Source organism: Onychomys torridus, unplaced genomic scaffold (assembly GCF_903995425.1).
Source record: "Onychomys torridus unplaced genomic scaffold, mOncTor1.1, whole genome shotgun sequence".
Lineage (NCBI taxonomy): Eukaryota > Metazoa > Chordata > Mammalia > Rodentia > Cricetidae > Onychomys > Onychomys torridus.
This window is the reverse complement of record NW_023413672.1, coordinates 180-16,793: the sequence shown is the minus strand read 5'-3', so window position 1 is coordinate 16,793 and position 16,614 is coordinate 180. Positions and strand designations below refer to the sequence as shown.

The 16,614-nt window shown below is 46.9% G+C and overlaps 1 protein-coding gene across 1 annotated transcript; it reads left to right on the top strand.

Moving 5' to 3' along the window:
- The first annotated feature begins 10,246 nt into the window (after positions 1–10,246).
- On the top strand, positions 10,247–14,777 carry LOC118576408 (peroxisomal succinyl-coenzyme A thioesterase). Its single transcript, XM_036176671.1, has 3 exons — positions 10,247–10,727; positions 12,249–12,451; positions 13,924–14,777. The coding sequence occupies exons 1-3, from the start codon at positions 10,271–10,273 to the stop codon at positions 14,527–14,529; spliced, it is 1,266 nt and encodes a 421-aa protein (XP_036032564.1). The 5' UTR covers positions 10,247–10,270; the 3' UTR covers positions 14,530–14,777.
- Positions 14,778–16,614: the final 1,837 nt, after the last annotated feature.

Below are 16,614 nucleotides of genomic sequence, written 5' to 3'. Positions count from 1 at the left end.
AAATGAGGAGGTAATTCTTTACTTTGCCTCATTTTGTGCCTGTTAATCAGAACACGTTTTAAATGCTTTTACTTGGGAAAATGCACCAGAAATCTATTTTTTAAAAAAATCAGTTTTCCCGTTACCCAGGAAGGAACAAATGACCTCACTCAGAAATGTCTTGATTAAAATTGCTCTCCGCCAATGGTCAAAATGGAATGAGATCTTTTCTCCACAAACTGACAAGACTGGAAAGGTACCAGGGCTTTTTGTTTCCTGGCTACCGTCTCAAGGTGAACATCTTCATGGCTTCATGGCCAGAGGGGCCTCATCTAAAGGTAAGGCTAGAGGATGTAAGCTTTCTCTGGGTAAATGCACAGACCCAAATGGTTATAGATCAGCCTCAAAGGAGTGGGGTTTGGAATAGCCGGAAACCATAATAATGTGAGACGAAGTCTCTCTGGAGAGATTAAAAATTTAAAATTTCCGATGGGAAGATGAGCAATGAAGTCACTGTGCCTCCTGGCTGTTGGTCCAGGCTTTCCTGAAAGAGACCAGGATAGGCAGGGGGCGTTCAGTAAGCTTCCCCCTCACCACATTCTAGGAGCTCTGTACTAGGAAGCTGAAGGACACATTTGTTTAGTTCCTCTCCATAAGTCACCCCCAAGTGTCTGGGAGGAGAGGGTGGAGCAGGTGGAGGCTACCAGAGCTCCTGAGGGGCTGGTACTGAGAAGAGGCCCAGTGACTGTGTGGGATATCCAGTCCACACACAGCCTGCCTCCCTCCCGGGGCTCTAGACTGCATGGACCACTAGGATGAAGGCAGAAGCACAGACTGACAAGGCTGAGTTAGGAGAGAAAGTCTTCCAGGGCTCTCTCCTGGAATGGGAATTAGGAACCTGGTTACTGTTTGATGAGACCATGGAGGACACCAGGAGCCTGATTCTGGGAGATGTGAGAACAGCTGCAATCAGGGAATCAGGAATGATCCAAGGAGGCCTCTAAATCAGCTTGAGGTGGGCTGTCCACTGTGCAGTTTACTCGTCACTAAAATAAAGAGAACTGATACTCCATTCCCCACAAAGATTGGTGTAAGCCAACGTTCCACTCTGTTCCTGTAACAAATGCTTGACCCTGGTACCTGGTCAGACATCCTGGTGATTTCCTAACATTACATCAGTGAAAAAAGTCACCAGTGTGGCACCTGATAGAGTTACTCTCCCCAACGTTCAGGGTGACTTAGAAATAGGGTAAAGTTCATACTCTCCCCAACGTTCGGGGTGACTTAGAAGTAGGGTAAAGTTCATGGCAAGCTCTCAACTGGGTAACTTCTGTTCAAAGCTCTGGGAAGTGAGCCAACAGCAGGGGCAGCAGGATAATGTCTTTGTACCCAGGCAGCCAGTGGCTGTGTGGGAAATCCTATCTTCCATTTAAGCTAACCTCTCTGAATGGTGATGTCCTCCTTTAAGGGCAAAGGATGAGGCTATGTAAAGGGAGAAACATAGGACCTCAATTTCATATTTCAATATCGGATTCCTGCGAATACACTGGATGCCCAAGTCCAGAAGCCTGGAACAAAAGCATCGTCATGAATTTCAGTGTAATTGAGACTTAAGATCATGATGATGCAAACCCATAGAAACCTCCATCCACTGGGCAAATCAGTATTGAGGATGTGGAGGAGGAAGGATCTGGGATGGACAGGTTCTAACAACCCTGCAACCCAGACAGACGGTACCGAAAATCCCCTGTGGTGACCTCACTCCCAGAGAGTGCTGTGTTCAGTCACTCGCTATTCTAAAGTTCTTACATCGAAATCATTTTAAACTTGCACAAATCTTGAAAACATCTTAAAGGCTCTGATACCCTACACACAGCTTCCCACAACCACAGTGCCAGCTAGAGGAGCTAGTGAAGATACCTGCCATCAAAGCCAAGGCGTATCGATCCCTTGAGCTCTCTGACCTCCACATAGTGCTGTGGTAGCGGCATGCCCACCACTCCAAACATACAGAATAAAAACACCTATATGTTTCTCATTTTTCACCCTTTCTCATCATATGTGTAGGTGTATGTAGACCACCAGTTACAGTAGGAGACAGACACTCCCATCAGGAAATCCTAGGAGATTTTTGGGTATTCATATATGAGAGTTAGTTGCCAACTGGTGTGGGGGGAGGTAGTTACTTATTTAGCCTCTTTCGTGATCGAGGAATTACAAAATAAAATTGCAAAGCACGTCACAGCATGAAGAGAGACATCAAGAGATTCAGCATCAAAGAGATTCAGACATTTAACCTTAGCGTTTGTTGTCAAGCCTGGAAGAAAAGAGCGCCAGAGGACACCGGCGTGTTTGGTTGTTCTGGGAAGTGATTGGACTTTACTAAGATGAACATGTGATTATGGTGGTTCAACAGAAGCAGCCCGAATGTGCACCAACAATCAAGTGGAGTAAAGGGAGGGGTATCTCCAGCAGTCAAAGGAAGGGAACCGTGGCTCTAAGAAGCAACACAAGGAGTCTCCAAAGCAGCGTTGGAGGAAACATTCAAATCTCAAGACAGCATGTCCAATATCACCTGTTGAGATAAAATTCACAATAGAAAGGAAGTGCTTAAAGTATGCCTGTAAATAAATGGTGAAATGATAAAGAAAGCCAAGAGACGTGCACGCACACTCCAGACAGGGCCGAGGGAGGAACGGCGCACCAGAACCCCAAGGCGTCATAGTCTAGCGCAGAGTGCTGTCCATCTTGTGCTTCCTGGGCTATTCTTTTTGTTGTTGTTTTTTTCTTTCTGTTTTTCAAGTCAGAGTTTCTCTGTGTAGCCTGGCTGCCCTGGAACAAACTCTGTAGCCCAGGCTGGCCTCGAACTCACAGAGATCTGTCTGCCTCTGCTTCCCAAGTGCTGGGATTAAAGGCGAGCGCCACCATGCCCAGCTAAGTGAACACAGTTCTCCATTTCTATTGGATAAATACTTCACCAGAGTGAGACTGCTGGATGAATCACCTGACAAGAGTATGTAGGGTTTTTCTTTGGGCCACCAGCACACAAATAATGACATAGAGACTTCTTACTAATTACGAAATCTTGGCCTATAGCTTAGGCTTGGTCCTAACTAGCTCTTATAACTTAAATTATTGCTATCTTTTATTCATAGCAATGGTGACACATTTAAAACTAGCTACTGCCTGTAACTCCACTGACCTGTGGAACCGTGTACTCTGCCATCTAGTGGGCAACTCTGACAACATCCCAAATGCACTTGGGTTCAAACAGCACATTCACAGTCATCCCAATGATGGGAAAGCAGCCGCTAAACTGCCTCCATATTAGTTCTTGGTGAATAAGGGACTTCTGTGCTGCTGATGACAGCCCATTCTGAATCTGGGAAACTGAGCACTGGATGAATAAGGGCACAGCCTGTGTGTCCACAACCGAACTCACCCTACTCCTTGGTAGTTTTACTCAGTTCGTTACCTTAACACTAAATTGTCTAGTAAAATGTAAGGTGGATTTGGTGTGCTCCTCTTGGCTTTATTCACATCTATTAAAAGTCTGTGAACGTACGACTCCTGAGGAAATAACACTGGCCCAGTGCTTAGAGATGGTATCAGCTACTTCCCTGTCCCTGTGACAAAGCGGCATGGCCAAGGCAACTCACAGAAGGCAGGGGTCATTTGGGCTCATGTTCCAGAGGAGTCAGAGTCCACCATAGCAGCAAGTGGCAGGTTCACATCTTGAACCACGAGCATAAAGCAGAGAGAAAGAAACTGGGAGTGGTGCTGTGAAGGCAACATGAAGGCCTAGACTTGGCTTTGCAGACTCCATCTTAGGGAAGGGCCACCATCTTAGACCACCTGGTGACCGGGGGCTGAACTCAGTTCCAGGAATAACCTCAGGGATGTGTCGGGACAACTCGAACAGACACCCTAGAAGCAGCCAATTAAGAACAGGGCAGTAAAGTTTAACAAGATCCAGATGCCCCTGCAGACATCCTGTTGGTGGTTTACGGCCCTTGCACGTATCCAGATATCCTGTCGGCAGGTTGTGGTTTCATGCTAAAAGCCTAGACAAATAGTTTCAAAAATCACCTTGCCCCATATCCCTTTTGCCCAACCCCAAAGCGCTGAGGCATGTAATTGGCTTGTATTTTTTTGCCTTTAAAAACCCTCCTACCCCTGAGCCTGCTGCTGTTGCCACTGCCACATCTCCCTCCATCCGCCGGGCGGTGGTCCCGGTTGGAACCTAACAATAAAAAGACCTTTGTGCGCTTTCATTGGAAACCGGCTCCCTGGTGGGCTCTGGGGGTTTCGAGACATAAGTACAACAGTGCAAGGTTTGAAACCTCAAGGGCCACTGCAATGACATGACCCTTCCAGCAAGGTTACACATAGTAGAACTCCCCCAAACACCACCAACAACTGGAGACTAAGAGTGCAAATAAATAAATGTCCATGGGGATGATCTCATTCACACCACCACAGAGATGGTCATTGCTCAAAGAACAGAGAAAGTCGAATTTACAAATAGATCCAGATCAGCTGGACTATGGTGGCACACACACCTTTAATCCCAGCACTCCGGAGGCAGAGGCAGGTGGATCTCTGAGTTCGAGGCCAGCCTGGGCTATAGAATGAGTTCCAGAACAGCCAGGGCTACACAGTGAAACCCTGTCTCAAAAAACAAAGAGGAAAAAAAAGAAGCTATTTTCAATTGACCACTGCTTGCAAATAGATCCAGATCAATTTAGCTGCAGAACCACTCCTAAGCCTCCTTTCTGCTCATTCTAATGAAGCTATCCAGGTTTTTTTACGTTGGCCTTCAGCCACTTCACCCCAACATGAGAACAGGTTAGACGAGAACAGGTCCATCCTGCTCACGACTGGGAATCAAGCCCTAACAACCAACCACAGGCTTGATCACTGGTGTTTTCCTAGAAATGAGCTCGACCTGCTGGGGGAATGTGGAAATGCTCAGAACCCAGTTAGAGTTGCTTTTGTCAATTCCAACAGAATGTATGTTTACACAAAATCAGGACTCACATGAAGAAAGGACTCTTACACACAACAGCCTAACACTGTCTAAAGAGCGGGAAAGAACTTGAAGACCCCTGGAACCTCAGACAGAATAATTCCAGAGTAAATACTACTACTACCAACAACAACAACTTGCTAAGAATGTCTGTCCAGCAACTCTCCATTCAGCTCTGGACTGACTCTCCCTGACCCCTGACCCTTGTTTTGCTCTTAGTCTGTGTGGGTAAAACTAATTGTTTCAAATTATCTCGTATAATTCTCCCCATTTCCTCTAAAAACCAGGTCTTACCATGGAATGTATTCATACGTGTATCCACATTTCAACCCTGCTTGGTTACCAAAGCAAATCGCTATGCTTTGTGAATGTCTCAGACTTTTATTCATGCTGACACTTGCTGCTGTGCCATGTCTCCCTCAGAGGATATCAACATTCCTTTTCACCACTGCCAGAGAAAGGGGAGAAGCTGCATCAGGGCATCATGGGTGGTGAGAGCCGGCATGGTGACTATCTGGACCATGGCAGGGGACGGGGGATCACAAATTCCTGAGTATTCGCCCTTCCTAGAGCTATGGTGAGGGTGAGATGTGTTCCTGGAATTTTACCTTGAGATGTTCCACCACATGTCAACGTTTACGGAAAATATTAAATACTCAGAAATCTCAGGGAATAGTCAGTTATCCTGTTTTAAGGAAGTGTTCCAGCAGAAAGGCAGGACACAGTGGCCAGTCTGGACTTGAGAGCAGAGATTCCATCAGGACTTGGATGTGGTATAGTTCTGGTCCTAAGAGAGAACAGATCCTACCACCCAAATTAAAGCCAAGTAAGCAAGTTTATTTACTATGCATAGGACTGACTCTCTAAATTGGAATTTGAGAGTACAAGCCTCCTTTTATAGGGAAAAAGTATAAACTGAGGATTTTGTAACAAAGATTTTGCAAGCGAATTTTCAGAATGAGATGGCAGATTAGATTATTTGACAGATCATCTTGGCAGAATGTCTCAAGTTTCCCTGACAGAAAGTTCACCTTATCTTATGAGGGTAGAGTATATGTGAGTCAACTTGAATTTTGTAGCAAATAGAAACAACTTATTCTGACCTTATAACAAAATGGCTTTTTACCCAAATATGGAATCAGACTGGCCCATTTAATAGCTTTTAAAGACATTTATTATATGTATTACTAATTTGTGGTCCTGGGGCCAGAACTCAGAGCCTCATACTTGGTAGCTAGGGTTCTATCATTGATTCACACTTCAAGCCCTTGACTGTGATATTACTGATTAGATGCTCTGTTCCTGTGTTTGGTGAATATAGGTATTTTTATGACCCTAACTTATAGGATTTTGTAGACACACAGACACATAGGCAGATAATCTAGTGAATAATACATTTTTATGTCAATGTTTTGTTCTGTTTATATAATAAATCCACGGCCAGATTGTGTGGCAATGCTTATTGGTTATCCAATAAAATTGCGTAAGTAATCAATGGTCCAGGAAACATTTAATCTCTTAACCTGTGTATCAGCTGAAAGAGGGCAAAGGTCTTGGCAAGCTCTCAACTAGATGACTTAAAGATCAAGGCTCTAGGAAGTGAGTCACCAGGGGCCCATTAGGATAATGACAAGACTCTTCTACCCGGACTGTCACTGGCTATGCTGAAAACTTCCCTTTTGATTAATTGTCCTTCACGTAGGCAACCTTCCCATTGTGTTTGATGTTTTTCATTTTGTTTTTAAGGTTTATGTGTTTTATTTTGTGAGTGCTTTGCCTGCATGCATGTATGTGAACCACACACACCCCTGGGGCTTTGGGAGGTCAGAAGAGGCATCAGCTTCCCTAAAAAAGGAGTCACAAATGGTTATGAGCCATCATGTGGGTGCTGGGGACTCCATCCTGGGTCCTCTGCAAGAGCAACAAATGCTCTCAACCTCTGAGCTATTTCTCCACCCCTGCATTGTGCTTGGCTCTCAAACGTCCTCCAAACGCCAAATGTTAAAGACTCAGTTTCCAGTCTGCGGCACTAATGGAAAGTGGTACAAACTCTGGGAGGTGGAGCCAGATGGATGGAAAACATGAGGCCACAGGAGCATTCCCTTGAGGGAGATTTGCCCCTTCTCTCCCTCTTTGCTGCCCAGCTGCCATGCAGGGAGCAGCTCTGCTCTGCCACAGGTGTCCTGCAATGGTGCTCTGTCTTACCACAGAGACAGAGTTTCTCTGTGTAGCTTTCCGCCTTTCCTGGAACTCACTTTGGAGACCAGGCTGGCCTCGAACTCACAGAGATCTGCCTGCCTCTGCCTCCTGAGTGCTGGGATTAAAGGCATGTGCCACCACCGCCCGTCAAGATTATTGTGTTTTACTGTTCTTGTAGCCTCTTTATTTTGACAATATTTTTCTGCCTCACAAATCTTGCATATATGGTAGGGATCTCTCTGACTCTCATCAGATTTCCCACAGTGCTAAGATCTTACACACCACAGGACAATATCCATACCTGGGATTACCACTCACAGAGAACTGACTGTGGAGTGTCTTTGAAATTGAGATTGCTCTCCTGAGGAAAACATTTTATTAGGATTCTGCCACTCCTCCAGATGCATGATCGCACATGTGCAGTTCAGTTGCCAAGCAAGGGGCCTTACATCTTACATCATCCGTAAGCCCACGTGTACATGTGCAGGGAAAGCCTTAAAAAGCGGGTCACAGACTCCTCCCCTCTCTTCTGCTTTCTCCGCCTCCCCGCCTCTCCCTCCTCCTCAAGTGTCTTTCCAGCATGCCTGATCACATCCTGTCCTTTTCTTCTCTTAATAAAACTCTTGATAGTAAGTTTTTATTCTGTTTCATGACTTTTCCTCATAGGGAAAGAGTGACACATAAACCAACACATTTATTCAAGCGGTAATACATTGGCCACTAAAAAGGAGCCAGGTTGAGCTCTTTTGGGTCATGCATGCTGCAGATATATAAAACAGGACAAGGCCAGGGTCCCTTCCCTATCCACTCCCTTTCACTCCCAAATGGCTTATCAGAAAATTTGAATACCATAGACATCATCTCAGAGTCACCGAAAAGTAAATGGTCTTGGTTTAAAAGAGGCTGGCAGGGCTGATAATGCCCTGCTGTGAGAGCTGGAGGACTGGAGCTCAGATCCCAGCACTCTTGGAGTCCCCAGTGGATGTGACAACCCACTTGGAGTCTCAGATTTCCAGAGACAAAAACTAGGGATCCCAGAGGATGCTGGCCAGACCTCAGGTTCAGAGAGGGACCTGCCTCAGTATGTAAAGTGGAGAGCTCTCTAGGAAGACAGGGACCCCGACCTCTGGCCTCTGCACACACAAGTGGACACATGCATGCACACTCACACACATAAACTCACCAGGGGAGCATAACACTGTGTGTTTAATAAGAGCTCACAAAAGCACCCCCAGAGCACCCTTTTTATCACAGAACAACTCACAACAATTGAAAGATAAAAATTAGCTTTACTCTCTGGAACCAGGCCACCCTTCATTCTTCAATGTGTTCCCATCAGCTGGGGAGAAGAGGGAGGATTTATAGATAGTTAATGGAGGCAAAAATACAGAAAGAAAACAGGATTTGTCATTTCAAAAGTGTTTTCTTAGCAAGGTAGAGTCGGGGAGACTGGAGAAACGTACTGGAATGCTTAGCTTCAGGTTGCTTAATGTAAAGACAACGGGATTAACCATGTAAGGAAAAAGCACATGGATCTTCTTTCGAACGCCACCTGTGTCCTGTTTACGGACTCCGGTGGTTCTCTCTCCTGTTTCTCAAGAAACAATTCAGTTCAGTTTGATGACTGGAATCTTAAAGCAGATAACTCGTTTCTACACTTAGTTTAGTCTGTTAGCTCCCAGCGCAGTGACCTGTCTGAAACACTGGCTACCATCAGATCCTTTCCATCTGACCCTTGTATTGCTGGCACTCGGGCAGACACTGCCCACTTTCCACAGTTGGCAGCCAGGGGCTTACCTTTGCACCCTTGCTTCAGGATGTTTCACATCTGCCTTATTAAGTATCTAGTGGGATGTCAACAAGTGTCCTAAACCTGAGCCAGATTACTCCATAGCTCACTCATCAATCTGAATATGAAGCTGCACCATTTTATCAGGTCCTTGGACAACTCTGGACCTTGGATGAAGCCAACCTCCCCTCAGAGAATTTCCCGTGGCCCCCTTGACTCCTGCTCAGTCCCTAGATCTCCCAAGCCACTCTTGTGCCCCTTAGTAAAGGTGGGTTCAGGCAACTATCTTGGTGGCCTCTCCGTCCTATACCAGAGAGCCATTGTGTGCCACTGTATCTGGGCATTGGGGCAAGGAGAGGAAACGCGGCTGTTTGGCTAGTCTTGGCTGTCAACTTGACCACATCTGGAATCAACTAAACCCCAAGCAGCTGGGCACACCAGTGAGGGATTTTTCCTGGTTGGATCTTTTGGGGTGGGAGACCACCCTAAGTTCAGATCTTTTGAGGTCAGATGACCCACCCTAAATCTGGGCCACACGCTCTGGTGGCAGCGCACACAAAAGGACCTGGGAGAAGGGAGCTTTTGCTTTTTGCCTGCTTGTCCTCACTCTTACGGGCAAGTTCACCTATCCTGCCCTGAGCCATTCCTTCACTGGAGTTAGAACCCACCTCTCCAGGATTCCAGTGTGGACTGAAAACCGCAGCTCTCTAGAGCTTCCGGGACTCCAGCACCAGACTGGACAGCCCAGACATCCAGTCTTGTGGACTGAGCAACTACCAGATCCTTGACCTTTCCATGCGAGACAGCCATTGTTGGACTACAGTCATAGTTTGTTACAAAGTTCTTGCTGTTGGTTTTTTGTTTGTTTGTTTGTTTGTTTGTTTGGCTGGTTGGTTTTTCGAGACAGGGCTTCTCTGTGTAGTTTTGGAGCCTTTCCTGGATCTGGCACTCACTCTGTAGACGAGGCTGGCCTCGAACTCACAGAGATCCACCTGGCTCTGCCTTCCTGAGTGCCGGGATTAAAGGTGTTTGCCACCACCGCCCGGCTTGTTTTGTATTTTTAGAAAACTGCTGAATCCACGGAAGAATCGGACTTTGCCTTGACTCACTTGGTGTTATCACCAATCATTTTCACAGCACTACGTGGGAGTGGCGGAAAGCAGAATCCTCTGGCCTCCCTGTGACCCAGATTGCTGACAGACTTGGTCCCTGTCCCTGCGTCCGGACTCGCGTGCCATTCCCCGTGACCTCCAGCCCCCGACTCCGAGCTCCCCATGGCGGCGACGCTGAGCCTGGAGCCCGCGGGCCGCAGCTGCTGGGACGAGCCGCTGAGCATCGCCGTGCGCGGCCTGGCCCCCGAGCAGCCCGTCACGCTGCGCGCGGCCCTGCGCGACGAGAGAGGCGCGCTCTTCCGCGCCCACGCGCGCTACCGCGCCGACGCCCACGGCCAGCTGGACCTGGCGCGCGCGCCCGCGCTGGGCGGCAGCTTCGCGGGGCTCGAGCCCATGGGGCTGCTCTGGGCCATGGAGCCCGAACGGCCTCTGTGGCGCCTGCTCAAGCGCGACGTGCGGACGCCCTTCGTGGTGGAGCTGGAGGTGCTGGACGGCCACGAGCCCGACGGCGGGCGGCTGCTGGCGCGGGCGGTGCACGAGCGTCACTTCATGGCTCCCGGGGTGCGGCGCGTGCCCGTGCGCGAGGGCCGTGTGCGCGCCACGCTCTTCCTGCCCCCAGGTGGGTGAGTCGGGTGTAGACTCGGGTGTAGCATGAGCACTAGGCCTGTGTGTGTGTCTCTAGCGGGGCTGGACTTCCAGTTCACTACGCCTAGATGTCCCCAGGCTAAATGGTTAGGAAAAATGATAGGAAAGGAGACGGCCACATTGCCTTTCTCTCTTGTCCTGTCTCCAATTCTTTATGCCCATCTCCACTGCCATTTTAACTGTCAGTGCGCACGCACGTGCGTGTACACACACACACACACACACACACACACACACACACTCAAGGGTTAATGCCACAAGAATCTAGCTTTGTATCAATTGTTTTCTGGGGTCTTTTTTTTTTTTTTTTTTGGACTTGTTGCTTTAAATTTAACTTTATTTTGTTTGCTCACGGTGTGTGTGTGTGCTGATGCTCATGGGGGTCAGAAGAGGGCGACAGATCCCCATGAGCCGGAGTTACAGGTGCTTGCGAAATGAACTCCAATCTTCTGCAAGCACAGGGAGGACTCTCAACCACTGTGCCATCTCTCCAGCCGCCACTTCTCACTCTCTGCAGCCCTCCAGCAGAGCACTTCAAGTGGGCAGTCTACATCTTGCCGGTCCTCCTTCCAAAATGTACTTCTTACCCAAAGATTTAGCACTTTCCCGTATAACAACTGATTTATAGAAGTATGCAAATAGCTTATCACAGACTCTTAAAAATGTCTGTAGTTGGAATTTTCTTTGGGTCACCCAGCTCCTAAATAAAAACACAGACTTATTATTAATTATAAATGCTCGGCATTAGCTTAGGCTTGTCCCACTTTTTACTTAATTTAGCCTGTTTTGATTGTCTACATTTTGCCTTAGGTTTTTTTTTTTTTTTTTTTTTTTTTTTTTTTTTTTTAACCTTTCATCCTGTATGTCTGTCCCACTTTCCTGCTTCTTCCCTGTCTGTCTGGCCCCTGGCATCTCCCTATCATCTCCTTTTCTTTCTTCCTACTCAAGCCTAAATTCCTCTTCCTAATTATACCTCCTGCCCAGAAGTTCCACCTATACCTCCTTCCTCGATATTGGCTGCTCAGCTTTTTAAGACCAATCAGGTGCCTTACAAAGGCAAGGTAAAACAGCAACACATCTTTAAATAATTAAACAAATATTCCACAACAAATGTCCAACCTTTTGAATGGTGTTATTTATAGCATTAATCCTTTAGAACTACACAATTGATTTACAAACAAAAACCACACACAAAAAGTGCACCTTTCAATATTTCCTGTAAATTGATGATTGTGTGTTGGGCCACATTCATAACTGTCCTCCTGTGGCTCCTGTGGCCATAATTTGAACTCCCTAGGAGGATGAAATCATCCATGAGACTGCTTAGATTTTTCTCACTCTATACGCTCCTGTGTGTGTGTTGTTATTCAGTAGTAATGCACAGATCTGTTTTATTGGATTCATAGAAAGTAACTAAACATAGAAAGGTTTCTAAAAGAGAAACAAATTCTTTGAATTGCACGATGCTTTTGCCTTGTCATTTTCCCCTCTGTAGGAGAAGGACCCTTTGCAGGGATCATCGATGTCTACGGTGTTGGAGGGGGCCTGTTGGAATACCGAGCCAGCCTTATGGCTGGTCACGGCTTTGCTACGTTGGCTCTGGCTTTTTATGACTTTGACGATCTCCCTAAGGATTTCAACATCATAGAAGTGGACTACTTTGAAGAAGCAGTGTGCTACATGCTTCAACACCCCCAGGTTCTCCTCTTGCCCTTTATTAACCAGTCTCCCTGGGAACATCTAGGGGTGGTCGCCTGCAGCAGGTGTGCCGAGGCTGCTTTGTCCTTTGTCCATAGAGGAAGATTCTTTGGAAGACTTCTTTGACTTTGAGTATCGAACATTCCCCCTTTCTCCATCACATGGCCTCCTGGTATGGAATTCTTCATAAAAATCATGTGAAATTTCATTTCATAATAGCAAGACTCCCCTTGCCATGAAGATTAGGCTTCTCACTGTTGTCTTAGCATGCTGGCTTCATAACCTTTGCTTTCCTCTCCAATTTAGTCACAACTTGGCCACCCTTTTCAGAGGTTAAGAGCTACTAAGTTGGACTTCGAAGTCTATGTTTTCTGTGAAGTTAATCATTTCCCAGTATTAGTTGGATGGAGTTGGATGTAAGAATCAGGTCCTGGGCCAGAGCTTCATCCACATGATTCAATACACAGCCAAGGAAAGGCTTGGTGCAGGCTCACTGTGAATGAGGTCTTGAACTTGACAGGCTCCCACGGCTCAGCACTTAGGACAGTTCCTGAATGTGATGATGTGACGGCATAGGTTTGTTTGCCGTGTATTTAGCAGAGTTTCAGTATTTAGAAAGACACTCATGCCCTCATGGTGGCACCGACTGTATTCCTAGCATTCAGGAGGCTAAGGCCAGAGACTGAGAATTTAAGGACAGCCTGCACATATAACAAAATTCTGTCTTAAAGAGGAATAGTATTTTAAAAAGAAAAAGAGGCCCCTGTGAGCTGCTGTGGAGAGTGGAGTTAGCATTCTTTCCAGCTGCATTAGAAAAAAAAAAGATGCATTTTTTATTTTAAGTGAAAAAAGATGCATTTTTTATTTTATGTGAAAAAAGATTCATTTTTTTTTATGTGCAAGTGTGTTGCCTGCATTTGTGGCCAGGAGAGGGCACCACACCCCCTGGAATTGGAGTCATGGACCGTTGTGAGCTGCCGTGTGGGTGCTGGGAATCCAGCTAGGATCCTTAGGAAGAGCAGCAGGTGCTCTTGACCACCGAGCCTCTCTCTAGCCCTTCTAGTTACATTTTTGGGTGCTTGGTAAGTTCTCTTTCAGGAACCTTGTTGGGGTGTACGTGTTCCACAGCACATAGGTAGAAAGAGTTAGTTCTCGGAAGAGTCAGTTCCCTTCTGCTCTGTAGTCCTAGGAATTAAACTTGCGTCATCGGATTTGGCAGCAAGCGCCTCTACCATCCAAGCCATCCCCTCAGCCCTTCTCTCTCTCTCTCTCTCTCTCTCTCTCTCTCTCTCTCTCTCTTCTTTAGTTCTTTGAGATTTCTTAGCCTGGCCTTGAACTCTCCACGTAGCTGACTGACTTTGAACTCCTGATCTTCCCTGCCTCCACCGTCCCAGTGCTGAGATCATAGGCATGTTCCATCACACCTAGCTGGATACATTTTTTTACCCTTAGGCCCTCTTTTTTTTTTCTAGGTAAAGGGCCCAGACATTGGGCTTCTGGGCCTTTCTCTAGGAGCTGATGTTTGCCTCTCCATGGCTTCATTCTTGGAGAATGTCTCAGCCACAGTTTCCATCAACGGCTCTGCATTCAGTGGAAACAGACTCATACACTACAAGCAGACTATGATCCCACCGTTGGGCCATGACCTGAGGAGAACGAAGGTTGCTTTCTCTGGTGTTCTGGACATTGTGGATATACGGAATGACACTGTGGGAGGCTGTGAGAACCCCAGTATGATTCCAATAGAGAAGGCCAAGGGGCCCATCCTCTTCATTGCAGGTCAGGATGACCACTGCTGGAGGAGTGAGGCGTACGCTCAGATAGCCTCGGAACGGTTACAGGCTCATGGGAAGGACAGGCCCCAGGTGATCTCTTACCCTGGGACTGGGCATTACATTGAGCCTCCCTACTTTCCCATGTGCCCAGCTTCTCTGCACAAAATAGTGAACAAACCTGTGGTTTGGGGAGGGGAGGTCAGGGCTCACTCTAAAGCCCAGGTAGATGCATGGAAGCAAATTCTATCCTTCTTTGGCAAACACCTGGCCAATACCCAGGGCAGAGCTTTCTCTAGATTGTAGTGCCTTTGTCCGTCGCTGGCATGGTAGATTCGAGGTCAAATTTTGATGTCCAGTAACTTTAGGTGGATCATTGTTTCTGCTGGGTGCCACTAAATTCATGTTTGGGGCATTACTAGGTCACTTGACTGAAGGTTTTAGTTAATACAGTATTTTACTAACATAACATGGACTTGTGAAAGATCCAGATACATATGATACAATGAATAAAGTTTTTGTTTTGTTTTGTTTTAAAAAGAAATGCTGCTGGGCAGTGGCAGCACACACCTTTGATCCCAGCACTCAGGAGGCAGAGGCAGACCAGATCTCTGTGAGTTCCAGGCCAGCCTGGTCTATAGAGCAAGATCCAGGAAAGGCACAAAGCTACAGAGAAACTCTGTCTTGGGAAAAACAAAAAACAAAAAAGCAACCCCTTATTAAAATTTATGATTTCTCCTAAGTTTAGGGTTTGGGTAGTGGTTCGGTTGTTTTTGCTTTGTTGTACTGTTTTTTGAGACTGGACCTCACTGTGTGGCTCTGGCTGGCCTGGCACTTGCTATGTAAAGGAAGCTAGTCTCAGACTCATGGAGATTGTCCAGCTTTTGCCTCCTGAGTGCTGGAATTAAAGGCATGCGCCACCACGCATGGCATTCATAGTTCAGTTTTAAAGACAGTGTCTGTCCTGGCTAGTTTTATGTCAACTTGACACAAGCCAGAGTCATTTGAAAGGAGGGAGCCTCAGCTGAGAAAACGCTTCCACAAGATCCAGCTGTAGGCATTTTCTTAATTAGTGACCCATGGGGGAGGGCCCAGCCCATTGTGAGTGGTACCATCTCTGGATTGGTGGTCTTGGGTTCTACAAGAAAGCAGGCTGAGCAAGCCATGAAGAGCAGGCCAGTTAGCAGCACCCCTCCAGGGCCCCTGCATCAGCTCCTGCCTCCAGGTTCCTGCCCTGTTTGAGTTCCTGTCCTGACTTCCCTCAGTGATGACAAACAGTGATACAGAAATGTAAGCTAAATAAACCCTTTCCTCCGCAAGTTGCTTTGGTCATGGTGTTTTATCACAGCAATCATATCCCAACTAAGGCAGTGACTTTTTTGTCACAGTGAGAGAATAATCAATCATCTAATGTTCCTGCTATTGGCAACAGGGTAGAGTGTTTGCCAGAGCCTTGACCTCATTATACTGTAAATCAGAAGAATCCTTTGAGAAGATGAGGTTGGGCCTCTGCGTGTGGGACTGTCAAGGGAACTCTGCTCCAAGATTAACTGACTGTGTTCTCTTTTTTGTCCCACTCTGGGGCTTTAAATCAGATCTTGGGAAATCGCACTGACAACCCAAGGGGTTTATTCCTGACTTCCCTGCACATCAGGACTGGGCACCATTGTACACAGGTACTGGTGGAGACAGTACCCGTGAGTTTCATGTCAAAGACATCGAGCCCCATATTTGGAACATAATAACCCTCTCCAGGATACATAGAAAGAAAATGATCCTCAACACATCACAGTTGGTTACTTATCATCATTCCACACCACAGCTGTAAATTCTTGGCCATTTTCTTACCGAGAGCTGGACTCATATGTACCCTCTTTCAAGTCTGTGTATGTTCGAGACTGTGCTGAGCAGAAGTGGTACTCTGTGGCTTCAGAGTCTGCATCATAAAAGGCCACTAAGTGACCTGGACCCGCAGGTCATTCTTCAGTGACAGGGTCCAAAGGTGGAGGGCTGGGGATAAGAAGACAAAGAAAATAAGGAGAGTCGGGACCAGAGGGTCCTGCTCAAACGCTGATGTAGGAAGGGGAGCAGCATCTTGTTTCCAGTTTTTAGGGGAGAAAGTCAGCAGAAATCTACCATGGTGGAACCGTCAGCAGGAAGCTAACCAGGTGATGTTGCCCAAGGGGAGCAGGACATCAAGCCTGTCACAGACTGAGCACACAACAGCCTTGGACTGATAATCCAGTCTCATCAAGGGAAAAGGCCAAGTTCCCAGAAAGTAAAACTGTAACTCCTTGGGGCCCCAACCCCAAAACGGGCCTTGCCAGGTTTGCCCTCCCCGCCAAGAACAGAGCTGCTGGCTTCCTTTTTGTCTTCTCCTCAGAAACTCTG